The following is a 16,840-nucleotide window of genomic DNA, read 5'->3' as shown; positions in this document are numbered from 1 at the left end:
GTAATAAAAAAAAGAAAAAAAAGTGATAAAAAAAAAAAAGAAATGGTACCAATTCTACATTAACTCTTTTTTTTTCCCATGGTTTTTTTTTTTTTTAAGATTTTATTTATTTATTTGACAGAGAGAGATTACAAGTAGACAGAGAGGCAGGCAGAGAGAGAGAGAGAGAGAGGCAAGCAGGCTCCCTGCTGAGCAGAGAGCCCGATGTGGGACTCGATCCCAGGACGCTGAGATCATGACCTGAGCCGAAGGCAGCGGCTTAACCCACTGAGCCACCCAGGTGCCCCCTACATTAACTCTTTCAGAAAATTACACAGGAAGGAATACTCCCAACTCACTCTATGATATCAACATTAGGCTAACAGCAAACCAGATGAAGATATCAAAAGAAACATAGAAAATAATATCCCTCATAAAGATTAATGCAAAAATTCCTGACAAAATTTTAGCACATCAAACCAAGAAATTCATAACAAGAATAGCACGCTGTAACCAAGTGGGGTTAATCTCCAGAATACAAGGCTCATTTAACATTTAAAAATGAATCAGTGTGGGGAGGACTTCTGGAATGTCATGTGAAAGTCTGGCAAATAAACCCTGCCCCCCCCCTCAAAAAGTAATGACAGTACCAGATAACACTTGCAAAAACAATCATTTCAGAATCTGGAGAGTAACAAAGGCATGCAAAAAAACTAAAAAGCAGTACTTCAAGAAAAACTACTAAACCTTATTAGCAGGAACAGTGGGAGTCTCGAAGTTTAGCTTCAGGAAGCTACCTTCCTTCCACCCCTACTCCATGGCTGGTACTACCAAGGTTCAGTAGTCTAAAAGACAAGGGAGTCCCATGCCCAGGAATTTGTCAAAAATAATCATTACCTTGGTGGCAAACCATCAGGAAAGCCCAACAGTGCAACTAACTGGGGCTGCAATATTTGGAGCAAGCAAAAAAACATCCAGAAATTTCACAGAGAGATCCAGGGAACAAACAGGCATAATGACCTCTAATAAACTCCAAGAAACCTCAGTGGTCTGAAAGGCTGCCCACATCTATAAGTCTGTATTCACACTCAGGAGAGGACCTCAAGTGTCTATACTCATCCCTGGTTGAATGTGAAGTCCTTCACATAGGAAGAAGCCTTATTGGCTCAAGATGTTTAAACACAACCTCCAAGTAATCACTGGCTGGCCTCTAAGCATTGGTGGAAGGAAAATTATAGTCTTAAATGCCTATACTAAACAAAAAGAAAATATCAAGTAAGTTAAAGTTACACTTTAAGAATCTACCCCCAAAAGGGGGGGGCAACCAAACCCAAAGCAAGCAGAAGAAGGAAATTATAAACATTAAGGCAGAAATCAATGGAATGGAAAACAGAAAAACAGAGAAAAGTGATGAAATACAAAACTTAGTTCTTTAAAAATATCAATAAAATTAGCAAATCTTTAGCTATACTGACCAAGACAAAAAAGAGAAAAGACACAGATCTAGAATTAAAGAAGGGACATCAGGGATGCCTGGGTGACTCAGTCCTCTATCTGCCTCTGGCTCATGATCCCAGAATGCGGAGATGGAGTACTGCATCAGGCTCCCTGCTCAGCAGGGACATCAACAGTGACTTTACAGAAATTAAAAGGTTTTCAAGGAAATACCATAAACAAGTTTATACTAACAAATCACACAACTTAGATGAAATGGATAAATTCCTAGAAAAACATACATTACTACAACTGACTCAAGAAGTTAGAAAATGTGGACATTCTAACATTTAGTAGATAAAAGTCTTCACAGAAAGAAAAGCTCAGATGCAAAAACACTTAAAAAAAAAAATCACACCAATTCTCCACTAATTCTTCCATTAAATGGAGGAGGACACAACTTCCAGCTTATTCTATAAGGTTAGTATTAGCACCAAAGACACTAACAACAAAAAATATTTATATATTCACACCAATTTTCATGAATAGAGACATAAAAATCACCAAAAAAATAGTAACAAACTAAATCCTACAATATATGAAGAGGATTATATACCATGACCAAGCAGCTTTTATCCCAGGAACCCAAAGTGGTTTAATATTTGAAGATAAAGTAATATACAATGTATTAACAGAATAAAGGTGGAAAAAACTACATGATAATCTCAAGAGACTCATAAAGAATGTTTGACAAAATCCATGATACAAACTTTAAAAGAACTAGGAATAGAAGGGAATTTCCTAAACCTGAAAAAGGACAACTACAAAAAACCTATGGCTAACATAATAGTGAAATGTTTTTTCTTTAAGACTAAGGACAATGCAAGCATGCCCACTCTTGGCTGCCTGCTTGCTATGCAACACTGTACCAGAGGTTCTAGTTACTGCAGTAGTCAAGAAAAAGAAGTAAAAGGCATCCTGACTGAAAAAAGAGAGGTAAAAATACTTATATTTATGGACAACATAATCCAGTATGGTAAAAAAAACAAAAAAACAAAAAAACAAAAAAAAAACCAACTAAAGAATCCATAAAACCTCTAGAATTCATAATGAGATCAGCAAGATCACAGGAGATAAGATTAATGTAAAAAATTATATTCCTGTATTTTAGCAATGAACAATCCAAAAATGAAATTAATAACAAATACCATTCACACCAGGATAAAGAGAATAAAATAAGTAGGAATAAATTCAACCAAAGAAGCACAAGGCTTATTTACTGAGAGCACAATAACATTACATTAAAGAAGTTAAAGAAAAGTAAGTCTGACATACAAAGATGAGTACCATATGACCTCACCTGTATGTGGACTCTAAAAGGTGACATTCCAAGAAGCAAGAAGAGAACTGCCAGGAGCTAGGGAATGGCAGAAATTTGGGGGATATTTCCATCTTAAAATTAGTGATTCTTCCAATCCATGAGCACGAAGTATTTCTCCTATTTATTTTTTCTGAATGTCACAACAGCTTCCTTCAAAATAGTCCCAAATTAGAGCTATCCCAGATGTCCATTAAGAATAGAATACTATCGGGGCGCCTGGGTGGCTCAGTGGGTTAAGCCACTGCCTTCGGCTTGGGTCATGATCTCGGGGTCCTGGGATGGAGTCCCGCATGGGGCTCTCTGCTCAGCAGGGGGCCTGCTTCCCTTCCTCTCTCTCTGCCTGCCTCTCTGCCTGCTTGTGATCTCTCTCTGTCAAATAAATAAATAAAATCTTTTTTTAAAAAAAAAGAATAGAATACTATTTGTACACCTGCAACTAATAAAATACTGTATGTCTACTATACATTAAAAAAATAAAATATTATATAATATACAGTGGAATAACATATAGAAACGAAAAAGAATTAAGTACTAATCCATGGAATAGCAAGCAACAGCATGGATGAATCTCCATACCAAAAGAAGATCACTATATAATTCTATTTAAATGAAGTTCCAAGACAGAATTGATTAATATATAGTGACAGGGGTCAGAATGGTGATTACCGTTGGGAGCTATAGACTTGGAGGAGTGTGAGAAAACCTTCCAGTATGTTTGAAATTATCCTCTCCACCTCTCCCTACCTCCCCACCCCCACCTCCCCTCAATCAGCTTTACTGAGATAAAACTGAAAAGAAAAAGCTCCCTCTGCCTGCCACTCCCTCTCTCTCTCATTAATAAATATAAATAAAAATAAATTGTATATCTTTAAGGTGTTCAACATGATGATTTCATATAAGTGTAATTTGTGAAGTGATTATAATCAAGCTAACTAGCATATTCATCACCTCACATAACCTTTGCAAGTATATAGGGTAAGTCTACTTAAGAGATACTATATTAACAAACTTCAAGTATGTAATGTAGTATTATTAATTATAGTCACTATGTTGTATACTAGATCCCCAAAATTTATTTGTCTTATAATTGGAAGTCTGTATATTTTGAGTTGTGACTCCCCATTTCTGCAGGGAACATAATTATATGTCACTTACATAAGACTCTAGAAAATAGACTAATCAACAGTGACAGAAAGCAGATAAGCAGATGCTTGGGATAAGAATAAAGGTTGTGAAATGGCCAGAGGAAGATATTACAAAGATAACCAAAGAAACTACTGGTGATGGTGAATATTTTCATTATATTTGACACAGGTCAAAACTTATCAAAGCACGCATTTTAGATAAATTCAGTTTGTTCCATGTTGATTACACATTAATAGAACTGTAAAAAAAAAAAAAATGCGAAAACAGAAAAGGAAAAGAGAAAACAAATTGAAATGTTACAATTCTCCAGGCAAGAGGCAGTAGTGGCTTAGACTGGGATGGAACCTATAGAGGTGAAAATGTGAGTAGGTAAATTTAAAGCTTATTAGAATACAGAATAGTCAAAACTTTGTTGGTGAAATGGATAGTGGGAGTTGAAGGAAAATAAGCAAATCAAGGACTTCTATTTTTATTCCAGTTGCTTTGTGAATAGTAGCATCATTTACTAAAATGAGGAAGACTGTGAGTGAATAGTAGTGACATATACTGAAACAGAGGAAGACTGGGATAGGATTACAGAGTCAAGGTTTCTCACCATGACTACTAGGAGTAATTCAAAATGGTTTTACAAGTTTAATGGATTTTAAAACCATGAACCAGGATCTATATACAACTAGAAAATAAAAGTTATCACTTACCAACTACCATAAATAAGAAAAATTAATATGTTTAAATAAATGAGAAGTAGATATGCGCATTAGAAAATAATTACTTAAAACTATTTTAGTTAAATACTACATTTAACTTCTAATATTTGTTTCCTAGAAGTATTACTTAAGTTTGTCTACATTTCTAAAAAATATTTGTCTAGGGTCACCTGCGTGGCTCAGATGGTAAAGCAACAGCCTTTGGCTCAGGTCATGATCTTGGAGTCCCACATATGGTTCCTTGCTCAGTTTCTTTATTTCCTTCAAAAATCTTTGCTTGGGATACCTAAGTGGCTCAGTAAGTGAAGCATCTGCCTTTAGCTCAGGTCATGATCCCAGGGTCCTCCAATGGAGACCTGCATCAAGCTCCTTGCTCCCACGGAATGGGAGAAGATATTTGCAAATGACAGTACAGACAAAAGGCTGATATCCAGGAGCTACAAAGAATTCCTCAAACTCAACACACACAAAACAGATAATCATGTCAAAAAATGGGCAGAAGACATGAACAGACACTTCTCCAATGAAGACATACAAATGGCTATCAGACATGAAAAAATGTTCATCATCACCAGCCATCAGGGAGATTCAAATCAAAACCACAGTGAGATATCACCTTACACCAGTTAGAATGGCCAAATTTAACAAGACAGGAAACAACGTGTATTGGAGAGGATGTGGAGAAAGGGGAACCCTCTTCCACTGTTGGTGGGAATGCAAGTTGGTGCAGCCTCTTTGGAGAACAGCATGAAGATTCCTTAAGAAATTAAAAATAGAGCTTCCCTATGACACTGCAATTGCACTACTGGGTATTTACCCCAAAGATACAGATGTAGGGAAAAGAAGGGTACATCTGTACCCCAATGTTTATAGCAGCAATGGCCACGGTCGCCAAACTGTGGAAAGGACCAAGGTGCCCTTCAATGGACGAATGGATAAGGAAGATGTGGTCCCTATACACTATGGAGTATTATGCCTCCATCAGAAAGGATGAATACCCAACTATTGTATCAACATGGACAGGACTGGAAGAGATGATGCTGAGTGAAATAAGTCAAGCAGAGAGAGTCAATTATCATATTGTTTCACTTATTTGTGGAGCATAAGAAATAACATGGAGGACATGGGGAGATGGAGAGGAGAAGGGAGTTGAGGGAAATTGGAGGGGGAGATGAACTATGAGAGACTATGGACTCTGAAAAACAATCTGAAGATTCTGAAGGGGTGGGGGGTGGGAAGTTGCGTGAGCCTGGTGGTGGGTATTATGGAGGGCACGTATTGCATGGAACACCGGGTGTGGTGCATAAACAATAAATTCTGGCACACTGAAAAGAAATTTAAAAAATTAAAAATTTAAAAAGAAAAAGCTCCTTGCTCAGCAGAGAGCCTACTTCTCCCTCTGCCTGCCACTCCCTCTCTCTCTCATTAATAAACGAATAAAAAAAATCTTCAAAAATCTTTGCTTACCTGTTTAATCTTCTGAATAATGACCCAAATTGTGTTATTTTATGTGGTGAACTAAGAGCATCTTGATTTTCACTTAATTTGGAAACCAAGGAATTAGAATAATTAACTTTACTGAGCTGAAAAGAGAAAGAAGAACCTGTCAGAATGGTAAATGTACACACATGTATACAATTTAAATTACTTACCATAAAATGTCATCTAAGTGAACACCTATATGCAAAAAAAAATGAATTATCTAGTTTGAAAGAAACTGTGTCCTTAATGAAAAAAAAAAAAAACATTGTGCTAACAGTGAAAGCAATACTAGTATTTAAATGATTGTCAATATAACAATTGATACGATGATGAGCTAACCATTTCCTAAGAGGTTAAAAATATAAATACTATTAATTATAATTAATACATTACAAATATAATTAAACAAAATTAAAATATTACAATTAATAAATATATGTAATATATTGATTATAATTAATGAATATATTCTAAATATATTCTAAATTATACATATATATGCATATATATATAGGACACCAGAATCTCAAGCAAATTTTCTGAAAGAAAATTATTTTTCCCGAAAAAACAGCTGTATTTATCTCCATTTTCTCCATTTACTAAATAATTTTAGAATGCTCCTTTAATCTTTCTGAATATCAATACCACTGAGTGCAAAATAGTGAACATATGAAGACTTGTAGAAAACAGATGAGGTAATCCATTTGTTAATCTTTACCACATAAAGATATTATAGTGGCCTGACACTAATCTATCCAGCAATAATAATTTACATCTATAGCATATTATATTTATTAGCCATGAAGCACAGAAATGACAAGTCCAAAAACAATCTTTGAGACAAATTTGGATAAAAAGAAGACAAAAAGAGATATTGAGAGGCTTAGGAAATAAAAGAGGGAGTCCAAAGTCAGGGAGAGCTAAAAATAAAGTCTGGTAATACATCTCATATCTCAACCTCAGGAACATTGACCAAGGTGCAGAGCTGAAGTCATCCTATGAAGTGAGGGACATACAAACAAACCAAAAAAGGAAAGAATACTTTATGTAGGCTCGACACTACTTCTCTAGTGATCAGTGAGCCCCAGCCCATTTTTTCTTTTAACCTGTTGTTTCAACACATTTTCTTTTGTATTTTATAATTTCATTTTAATTCTTACTTTTCTTGAAATCTCTCCAAATAAGCAATTAAACACTTTTCTAAAACTTAACAATTTGCCACCATACCTTGGACAGGAATATTAGCCTCTCTTTTTAATTTTCTCTTCTGTGTATTATGTATAACATTATTGGGAATCCTCTGTGGCTCAGTTGGTTATGTGTTTGGCTCAGGTCATGATCCCGGAGTACTGGGATCCGGTCCCGCATTGGGCTCCCTGCTTAGCAGGGAGCCTGCTTCTCCCTCAGCCTAATGCTCCCCCAGCTTGTTCTCACTCACGCTCTCTAACAAAATAAATATAATCTTTTTTTTTTAAGATTTTATTTATTTATTTGATAGAGATGACAAGTAGGCAGAGAGGCAGGCAGAGAGACAGGAGGAAGCAGGCTCTCCACGGAACAGAGAACCCAATGCGGGGCTCGATCCCAGGACCCTGAGATCCTGACCTGAGCCGAAGGCAGAGGCTTTAACTCACTGAGCCACCCAGGCACCCCCAAAATAAATATAATCTTTAAAAAATATAAATATTATTTACCCCTCTGAAGATAGTCACTAACCTGCAGCCTAAAAGTAGATTATTTAAGTAGAGATTACAGAGAGTTACATTCTCTATCCTATAAACTATCTACAATGCAAATTTTAGTCTTATAAAATACAAACTGAATAAATGTTTTTCATTGCATCATTCCAAAGTTAATGGGTCCTTAAATTAATAAGGCTAACATCTATCACTGGAATATAATACTTTCTCTTCTCTGGAAAAGAGAAAACATACTTTAATACTTCCATAAAACTGAATCATATCATTAATATCACATATTATATACAATGTATCACATGTAACTGTAACTAATAAAATTTTAAACTTATAAATTATAAATTCATTTATAAATGACAAATATATAAATACGGCATAAAACCAATGCATGCTAAAAATGGGATAAATTCAAAACTGAATATTCCCATTAACAAGACATCAAATTTATATAATAACCATTTCCCCCACTACCATTATATATTAGCATAATAATCATAACTTATTATTTTTTAAACTCAATATAGTCTAATAAAATGACTACTTTTTATAGTTTATGGCAGATATAGTTCAGAATTTTAAAATCTGGATGTTTTTAGATTTCTAACTTTAGACAATACAGTGACTAAACAACTTTTTTTTTTTAAGATTTTATTTATTTATTTGACAGGCAGAGATCACAAGTAGGCAGAGAGGCAGGCAGAGAGAGAGAGGAGGAAGCAGGCTCCCCGCTGAGCAGAGAGCCCGATGTGGGACTCGATCCTCGGACCCCGAGATCATGACCTGAGCCGAAGGCAGCGGCTTAACCCACTGAGCCACCCAGGCGCCCCCCCTAAACAACATTTTAGCACTACACATCTCTATCTATATCAACACATTTGTATAGTTTTAATTCAAGCGCATATAACCAGTTGTCATCTGTCAAATCCTAAAAAGAACCAAACCATCACAACTCATTTTTTTAACAGACTACTACGACATCACTGAGATTATACACTGCAATTCACAGGGTCCTTTCCATATCATGACTATCTGGCCACCATGACATCACCAACTAGTTATTTACTGTGATTACAATTATCAACTATTATATAAACACACTAAAATATTTTCAATTTCACTATCAGTCATTTTATCTTATTTTATTTTTTAAATATTTTAAAATTATTTAAAATATTTAAAATAATTTAAAATTAATTATTTATTTGACAGAGATCGAAAAGATGATGATTTCAAAGATTTTTAAAGAAGATTCCAGTTTTTGGATTCATTATCTTCTACAGAAGAGACAATTAAATTTTGACCAAAGAGGAATTATTATATTTAGCTGATATCCTAATTTGGCTCTACTTACAGCAATTAACAACTAATATTTTTTAAGTCCACAAGACCAGAAAAAAAGAGCATATCATAAAAATACAATGATATAAAATGCTAAGACTAGTGATCCAAATGCACCTGCTCATTCTGCTTTTTCCAACATGCAACTCTCCGAGGACTAGGTGCTATTCTGAGAATGAAATTTTGTTTTGTAATATTCCTATTAGAAGATAATTCTGCTGAAAAAGATGGTTGAGCAAAAATACAATTTTCTATTCTGTTGAACTGCAGTTTAAACATTCTATATGAGTTCATAACTTATGGCAACTAAGGAGAAAGAAGATACAACCATTTAATCTGATAAAATATATAAAATTGAGTAAAGGAAAGTAAAAATAGTGAAAAAAGGTCACAGACTGCAGAAAACGTTCCAAGGAAAAGCAAGTCATGAGTAATTCACAGGACTTATTAAGTCAAGAGAGGTTATCAACTAAACTTATACTGAAGAGTTCCTTTCCACCTGCCTTTTCATTTATGGTCCCCTCAATCTCTAACCTTCACACCATGTCTCCAAATGATGAGGAATCTGAGCTTCACTGACCCACAATTCAGCTAAAAAGAATTCCAAGAGATTTTAGTATCATTATCATTCTCTGATACAGTTTAATTTTGGCAATTCAAAGCAAAGAAATTATAAATAATGTAGCTCTGGACTTGAGGCACTTGGGTGGCACAGTCAGTTAAGCATCTGCCTCTTGGTTTTGGCTCAAGTCATGATCTCAGTGTTGTGAGACTGAGCCCCGTACTGGGCTCCACACTCAACAGAGAGCCTGCTTAAGTTTCCCTCTCCCTCTGTCCCACCCAGCCCCCTGTGCATGCTCTCCCTCTTTCTCTCTCTAAAATAAATAAATCTTTAAAAATATATACATAATAATATATCATTGGATCTTAAAATTTTATGGTTTTATCACAATCTACATATTTTCTAATTTATTAAAATTTCATTTACTAAAAAGATTATCTGTAGTACACTGAAAGAAAAATAATCTTGGGATCAGTATAATTGTTAAAAATCACAATTTAGGGATGCCTGGGTGGCTCAGTTGATAAAGCAGCTGCCTTCGGCTCAAGTCATGATCCCAGGGTCCTGGGATCGAGTCCCACATCGGGATCCTTGCTCGGCAGGGAGCCTACTCCTCCCTCTGCCTCTGCCTGCCTCTCTGTCTGCCTGTGCTCGCTCGCTCTCTCTCCCTCTGTCTCTGACAAATAAATAAATAAAATCTTTAAAAAAAAAAAAGTCACAATTTAATATAAAATAAATGGTCACTATGCTAGAAGAGATGAATTTATCAATGATCAGATGAACCCAAAGCAGGAATCCCCAAACAAATTAACTTTTGCAGCTCATCAGTATCAAAAGTTATGTTCACATAGACCTAATCTACATCAGCAGAACTCCAAAGTGTTTCTCATAAGCAAACAGTTAAAATATACTTAAGGTATAAGTTCCATACATTAAAACCTTTAAAAATAATTTTAAAGACTATAAAAAAATTTTAAAGAATATTTTCCCCTGATATTCAAAAAATTTCTATCATTTAGTAGTATGCCACAATCATTAAAGTAACTTAAAAATTTTTTTAAGTCTCACCTGAACTGGGGCAAATTCTTTCTTGCTGTCTAGTCTTAACAGTATATAAAAATGAAAAGAAAATTTTAAGGTTAAAAAAATCTGGCAATAAATTTGACTATTTTTTCATGTATATATTTACAACTCATACTGTTCTACAGAAATACACAAAAACATACAGAACTCTAAATCATTTTAGAGTTTTATTTAAAGTTTATTTAGAGTTTAGAGTTTCATTTAGAGTTTCATTTATTTAGAGTTTTATTAATTAAAATTGTATTATTACTAGAGAAACACAGTGAGGATAAGGAAAGCCAAACTATGCATAAAAACATTTACTATGGACATTAGCTCATCTGATAAAGGTCTTAATAGTTTAATAATACTGTTAACAGCCAAACAAAAACAAGAGCTAGAAGAAAAGTCCTTTGTACAGTTTCTAATGAATAAAACAGTACTGATGATGACCTGTTTAAATACCTAAATAATATACAATCTTGATAAAACCTACCTGTTGTTTATATCATCAATGCAGAGGTTAGATGGTATACAATGAGGTGACATTGGAAGTTCCAAATTATGCTTTCTTAGAGGCATTTTTATGTCTCTATGCATATTCACATGTATTGGTTTTCTCACAGTTTCTATAATGAAAAAAATTACAATTAAAAATAATAAAATCTTTAAAAGAAATGTTTGATATATAATGTCCATTAAATAAGTATATATCTTAGAAACTTCCTAAAACTACCTATATTCTATAGATGCTAGAAGTCATTACAGTACTAAAAACTATCACAAATCATTCAAATCATCTCTTTTTCATTATCTTACATAGTCCTCATGAAAGGTGCTATACTCATTCAGTTCTATTTTTTTTCTTCCTCTAAGATTTCCTTGATCCCCAGACTATACCAGTTGCTATGTTGTACATGCCCACAGCACTAGGTATGTTCTCTATTACAGCACTTACCATGGTTTATTTTACCTGATTAATTCTCTCTCTCTCTCTTACTAGATTTTCAAACTTTATGAAAAGAGAAGCCTTTTCTCTCCTTATACAAGGTATCACTATTTGGTCTGCTCAGTACTTTTTAACTACTCTCCTTTTCTGGGTAATGCTTTTTCACAAATACCAACTACACAGGGGTGGGTGTGTGTGTGTGTGTGTGTGTGCGCGCGCGCGCACGCTTTTTAAAAAGGTATTTATTTGAGAGAGAGCAGGAGGGAGAGGGAGAGAGAATCTGAAGCAGACTTTGAGATGACCACAGAGCTCAAGGTAGAGCTTGATCCCATGATCCCAAGATCATGATCTGAGCCAAAACCAAGAGCTGGATGCTTAACCAGCCTGAGCCACCAAAGTGCTTCAACTATACGGTTCTAATAGAGAACTTCCTATCTTCTGATAAAACTGTGTCACTAGAAAAAATATTCAACTTAAGAGCAGTCATCTGACTCAAGGTTAATCAATAATAGGATCATATCTCTGTGGTTATAAATAATTATTCCAATGCTAGGACCTGGCACCAGTAGGACAGGGTAAAATGCTTCCAGTAAAAAAAAACTCAGAACCAAAGAAACAACTTTCAGTGTTTCCCTTGTGGCAAAACAGGAGAGATAAGCAATATTAGTATTTTAAGGTCACATTTCAAGTCTGAATGAAAAAATACAATCTGAGAGAATAAAGTTAATATCTAAAGTGAGAAAAAAATTTTGGTGGTATTCAAGTCCCCAATTCAAGCAGTCTCTGAGGCCCAGCTGCACCACTGCCCTTCCTTTTAGCTAAGTGTCTTAGTCCATTCAGGCTGTTCTAACACAATACCTTAGACTTCGTACTTATGAACAGAAATTTATTTGTCTGTAAGCCAGGCAGTGTCCAAGATCAAAGTGCTCTCAGATTCAGGGTCTGGTGAGAGCCCGAGTCCTGGCTTATAGAGAGCTGTCTTCTCCCTATGTCCTCACACAGTGAAAGGAGCAAAGAGAGCTCTCTGGGGTCTCTTTATAAAAGCACTAATTCCACTCATGAGGGGTCCACCATCATGACCACCTCCTATAGGTCCCACCTCCTAATATCATCTACTAATAAACTTATGCTTTTGTAGGGAAGATAAAATATCTTTTTCCTCTACCTTTCTAATTCTCAGCTAGGGACTCTATAACAAAAGGCAGATCAATTTTAAATGAAACCCTTTATAAGGAAATGGAGACCCAAAGAAGTTAAACCTGAGCCTTTTTTTAAAATTTTTTCAATTTATTTATTTTCAGAAAAACAGTATTATTTTTTCACCACACCCAGTGCTCCATGCAATCCGTGCCCTCTATAATACCCACCACCTGGTACCCCAACCTCCCACACCCCCGCCACTTCAAACCCCTCAGATTGTTTTTCAGAGTCCACAACTCTCATGATTCACCTCCCCTTCCAATTTACCCCAACTCTCTTCTAACACCCCTTGTCCTCCATGATATTTGTTATGCTCCACAAATAAGTGAAACCATATGATAATTGACTCTCTCTGCTTGACTTATTTCACTCAGCATCATCTCTTACAGTCCCGTCCATGTTGCTACAAAAGTTGGGTATTCATCCTTTCTGATGGAGGCATAATACTCCATAGTGTATAGGGACCACATCTCCCTTATCCATTCATCCGTTGAAGGGCATCTTGGTTCTTTCCACAGTTTGGCGACCGTGACCATTGCTGCTATAAACACTGAAGTACAGATGGCCCTTCTTTTCACGACATCTGTATCTTTGGGGTAAATACCCAGGAGTGCAATTGCAGAGTCATAGGGAAGTTCTATTTTTAATTTCTTGAGGAATCTCCACGCTGTTCTCCAAAGAGGCTGCAACAACTTGCATTCCCACCAACAGTGGAAGAGGGTTCCCCTTTCTCCACATCCTCTCCAACACATGTTGTTTCCTGTTTGTTAATTTTGGCCATTCTAACTGATGTAAGGTGATATCTCAATGTGGTTTTAATTTGAATCTCCCTGAGGGCTAATGATGATGAACATTTTTTCATGTGTCTGATAGCCATTTGTATGTCTTGATTGGAGAAGTGTCTCTTCATATCTTCTGCCCATTTTTTGATTTGTTTGCCTGTTTCATGTGTGTTGAATTTGAGGAGTTCGTTATAGATCCTGGATATCAACCTTTTGTCTGTACTGTCATTTTCAAATATCTTCTCCCATTCTGTGGGTTGCCTCTTTGTTTTGTTGACTGTTCCCTTTGCTGTGCAGAAGCTTTTGATTTTGATGAAGTCTCAAAAGTTTATTTGTGCTTTTGTTTCCTTTGCCTTTGGAGATATATCTTGAAAGAAGTTGCTGTGGCTGATATCAAAGAGATTACTGCCTATGTTCTCCTCTAGGATTCTGATGGATTCCTGTCTCACGTTGAGGTCTTTTATCCATTTTGAGTTGATCTTTGTGTACGATGTAAGAGAATGGTCGAGTTTCATTCTTCTACATATAGCTGTCCAGTTTTCCCAGCACCATTTATTGAAGAGACTGTCTTTTTTCCACTGTATATTTTATCCTGTTTTGTCGAAGATTAATTGACCATAGAGTTGAGGGTCCATATCTGGGCTCTCTACTCTGTTCCACTGGTCTATGCGTCTGTTTTTATGCCAGTACCATGCTGTCTTGGTGATCACAGCTTTGTACTAAAGCTTGAAATCAGGTAACGTGATGCCCCCAGCTTTATTTTTGTTTTTCAACATTTCCTTAGCGATTCGGGGTCTCTTCTGATTCCAAGACAAGGATGCCCACTTTCACCACTCTTGTTCAACATAGTATTAGAAGTCCTAGCAACAGCAATCAGACAACAAAGAGAAATAAAAAGTATCCAAATTGGTAATGAAGAAGTCAAACTCTCTCTCTTCGCAGATGACATGATTCTTTATATGGAAAACCCAAAAGATTCCACCCCAAACTACTAGAACTCATACAGCAATTCAGCAACGTGGCAGGATACAAAGTCAATGTGCAGAAATCAGTGGCTTTCTTATACACTAACAATGAAAATACAGAAAGGGAAATTAGAGAATCGATTCCATTTACTATAGCACCAAGAACCATAAGATACCTGGGAATAAACCTAACTAAAGAGGTAAAGGATCTGTACTCAGGGAACTACAGAACACTCATGAAAGAAATTGAAGAAGACACAAAAAGATGGAAGACCATTCCATGCTCTTGGATCGGAAGAATAAACACTGTTAAAACCTGAGCATTTTTATGCTAGATTCGATGGAAAATGAAAAGTAGTGAGAAAACGTGATCAAACAAAAAGGAGTGTTAAACTAAGTGTAGCCAACTGGAGGAAACAGCAAGGCATATTTGTTTAGATTCTTCTCAGTGTCCCTCTGTCTTAGAGATAAAGATGTTCCTTTCCTCCAGGTATAAGGAGGACACTTCTCACATGAGGATCTTTCCTGCACATACTGCTTCTCAAATTCCTTCTGCTTAAAATCTTTAGTATGCCAACATACCTTATTTTTGGGACAGTGTGTCCTGACCCCATCATTTTCTATTCTATTCCCAACATCCAGTACACTACTTGGAAGTACTCAATAATGGAGGTACTCAATAAACATGCCAAATGTATAAATGAAAAGAAAATGAGGAAGAAAGGAAATACATAAATGTAAATGCCATCACTGGACTGTCTCATGAAAAAAAGTGAAACTGGTCCCCTATCCTACAACATACACAAACTTCACCTCAAAATGGATTAAAGAGTTGAAAGACTGAAAACCACAAAACTAGAAGAAAACACAGGGGTAAGTTCCTTGACATCAGTCTAGACAATGACTTTTTGGATTTGACACCAAAACCAAAAACAAACATGTGGAACTACATCAAACTAAAAATCTTCTATACAGCAAAGAAAATCATTGCCAAAATGAAAAGACAAACTATGGAATGGGAGAAAATATTTGCAAAACATGTATCTGATAAGCATTCAAACTCCAAAGTATATAATGAACTCATACAACTCTTAGCTAAAAATAATCTAATTTTGTAAATAGGCGTGGAAATGAACAGATATTTTTCTAAAGAAGATAAACAAATGGTCAACAGACACATGAAAAGGTGCTCATCACCAATCTTCAGGGATATACAAATCAAAATCACAATGAGATATTTATTACCTCACACCTGTTAGAATGACTATCAATAAAAAGGCAAGAGCTACAAGTTTTAGAAAGGATGTGGAAAAAGGGAACCCTTGTGCACAGCTTATAGGAATGCCATGGGTGGAGCAACTATGGAGAACATAATATATATTCCTCAAAAAATTAAAAGTAAAACTACATGTCTCAGCAATCCCACTTCTAATTTCCAATTCTAATTCCCACTTCTACATATCCAAAGGAAATGAAGACAGAATCAGAAGGGATTTCTGTACTTCTATGTCCCATGTTTACAGCAGCATCATTCACAATGGGCAAGATATAAGATATGCAAACAACCTCATGTCTGTCAATGGGTGATAGGATAAAGAACATGTGAGATATATATATATATATATATGATGAAATATTCTTCATCCATGAACATTAAGGAAATCCTGCCATTTATGACAGCTTGGATGGACCTTAAAGGCATTATGTTAACTGAATTAAGCTAGAGAAAAACAAATAGAGCATGGTATCACTTACACATGGAATCTAAAAAAGAACTCAAACTCACAGAAACAGGGAGTAGAAAAGTGGTTGCAGGGCCTTGGGACTAGGGAGTAAGGGAAATACAGGTTGGTAACAGGTCAAACTTTAGCTCTGATAAATAAAATATGAGGATTTAATGTAAAACGTCATGACTGTGGCTAACATTGCATTACGTAAGTGAAGAAAAAGAAGATAAATACATAAAAACACATAAAAATACATAAAAACTTTTATTCTTAAAGTCCTTATATAACATATTTACATCTAAACTATAACTAAATTTGCTTATGTAAAGGCCGTCTGCATTAAGGAATAAAAATGGCAGAGAAAGGAAAAGAGGAGATACTAACAGTACTTATGATCAATTTCTATCCCTCCTTTCAGAACTGCCTAAT

The 16,840-nt window shown here is 35.5% G+C and overlaps 1 protein-coding gene across 5 annotated transcripts in view; it reads right to left on the bottom strand.

The window, feature by feature from the left end:
- The window catches only part of REDIC1 (regulator of DNA class I crossover intermediates 1), a 144,284-nt gene that overhangs the window by 83,841 nt on the left and 43,603 nt on the right, over positions 1-16,840 (bottom strand). For 4 of the 5 annotated variants that reach the window (XR_014314197.1, XR_014314198.1, XM_082740723.1 and 1 more), the window contains exons 4-6: positions 11,285-11,417; positions 10,795-10,828; positions 6,115-6,230 (exon numbers count right to left, since the gene is read on the bottom strand). Coding sequence is in view for 3 of the 5 variants with exons in the window: in XM_082740723.1 (XP_082596849.1) it covers positions 6,115-6,230; positions 10,795-10,828; positions 11,285-11,417 (283 nt within the window). In the remaining 2 variants the exon portion in view is untranslated. Of the gene's footprint in view, positions 1-6,114; positions 6,231-6,299; positions 6,318-10,794; positions 10,829-11,284; positions 11,418-16,840 lie in introns of those variants that run through there. The other variant, XM_082740724.1, reaches the window with a different exon arrangement.

This window comes from Mustela nivalis (genome assembly GCF_964662115.1).
Source record: "Mustela nivalis genome assembly, chromosome: 7".
In the NCBI taxonomy this organism is placed as follows: domain Eukaryota; kingdom Metazoa; phylum Chordata; class Mammalia; order Carnivora; family Mustelidae; genus Mustela; species Mustela nivalis.
Note: the sequence above shows the minus strand (reverse complement) of the source record. Positions and strands in the feature narration are given on the sequence as shown.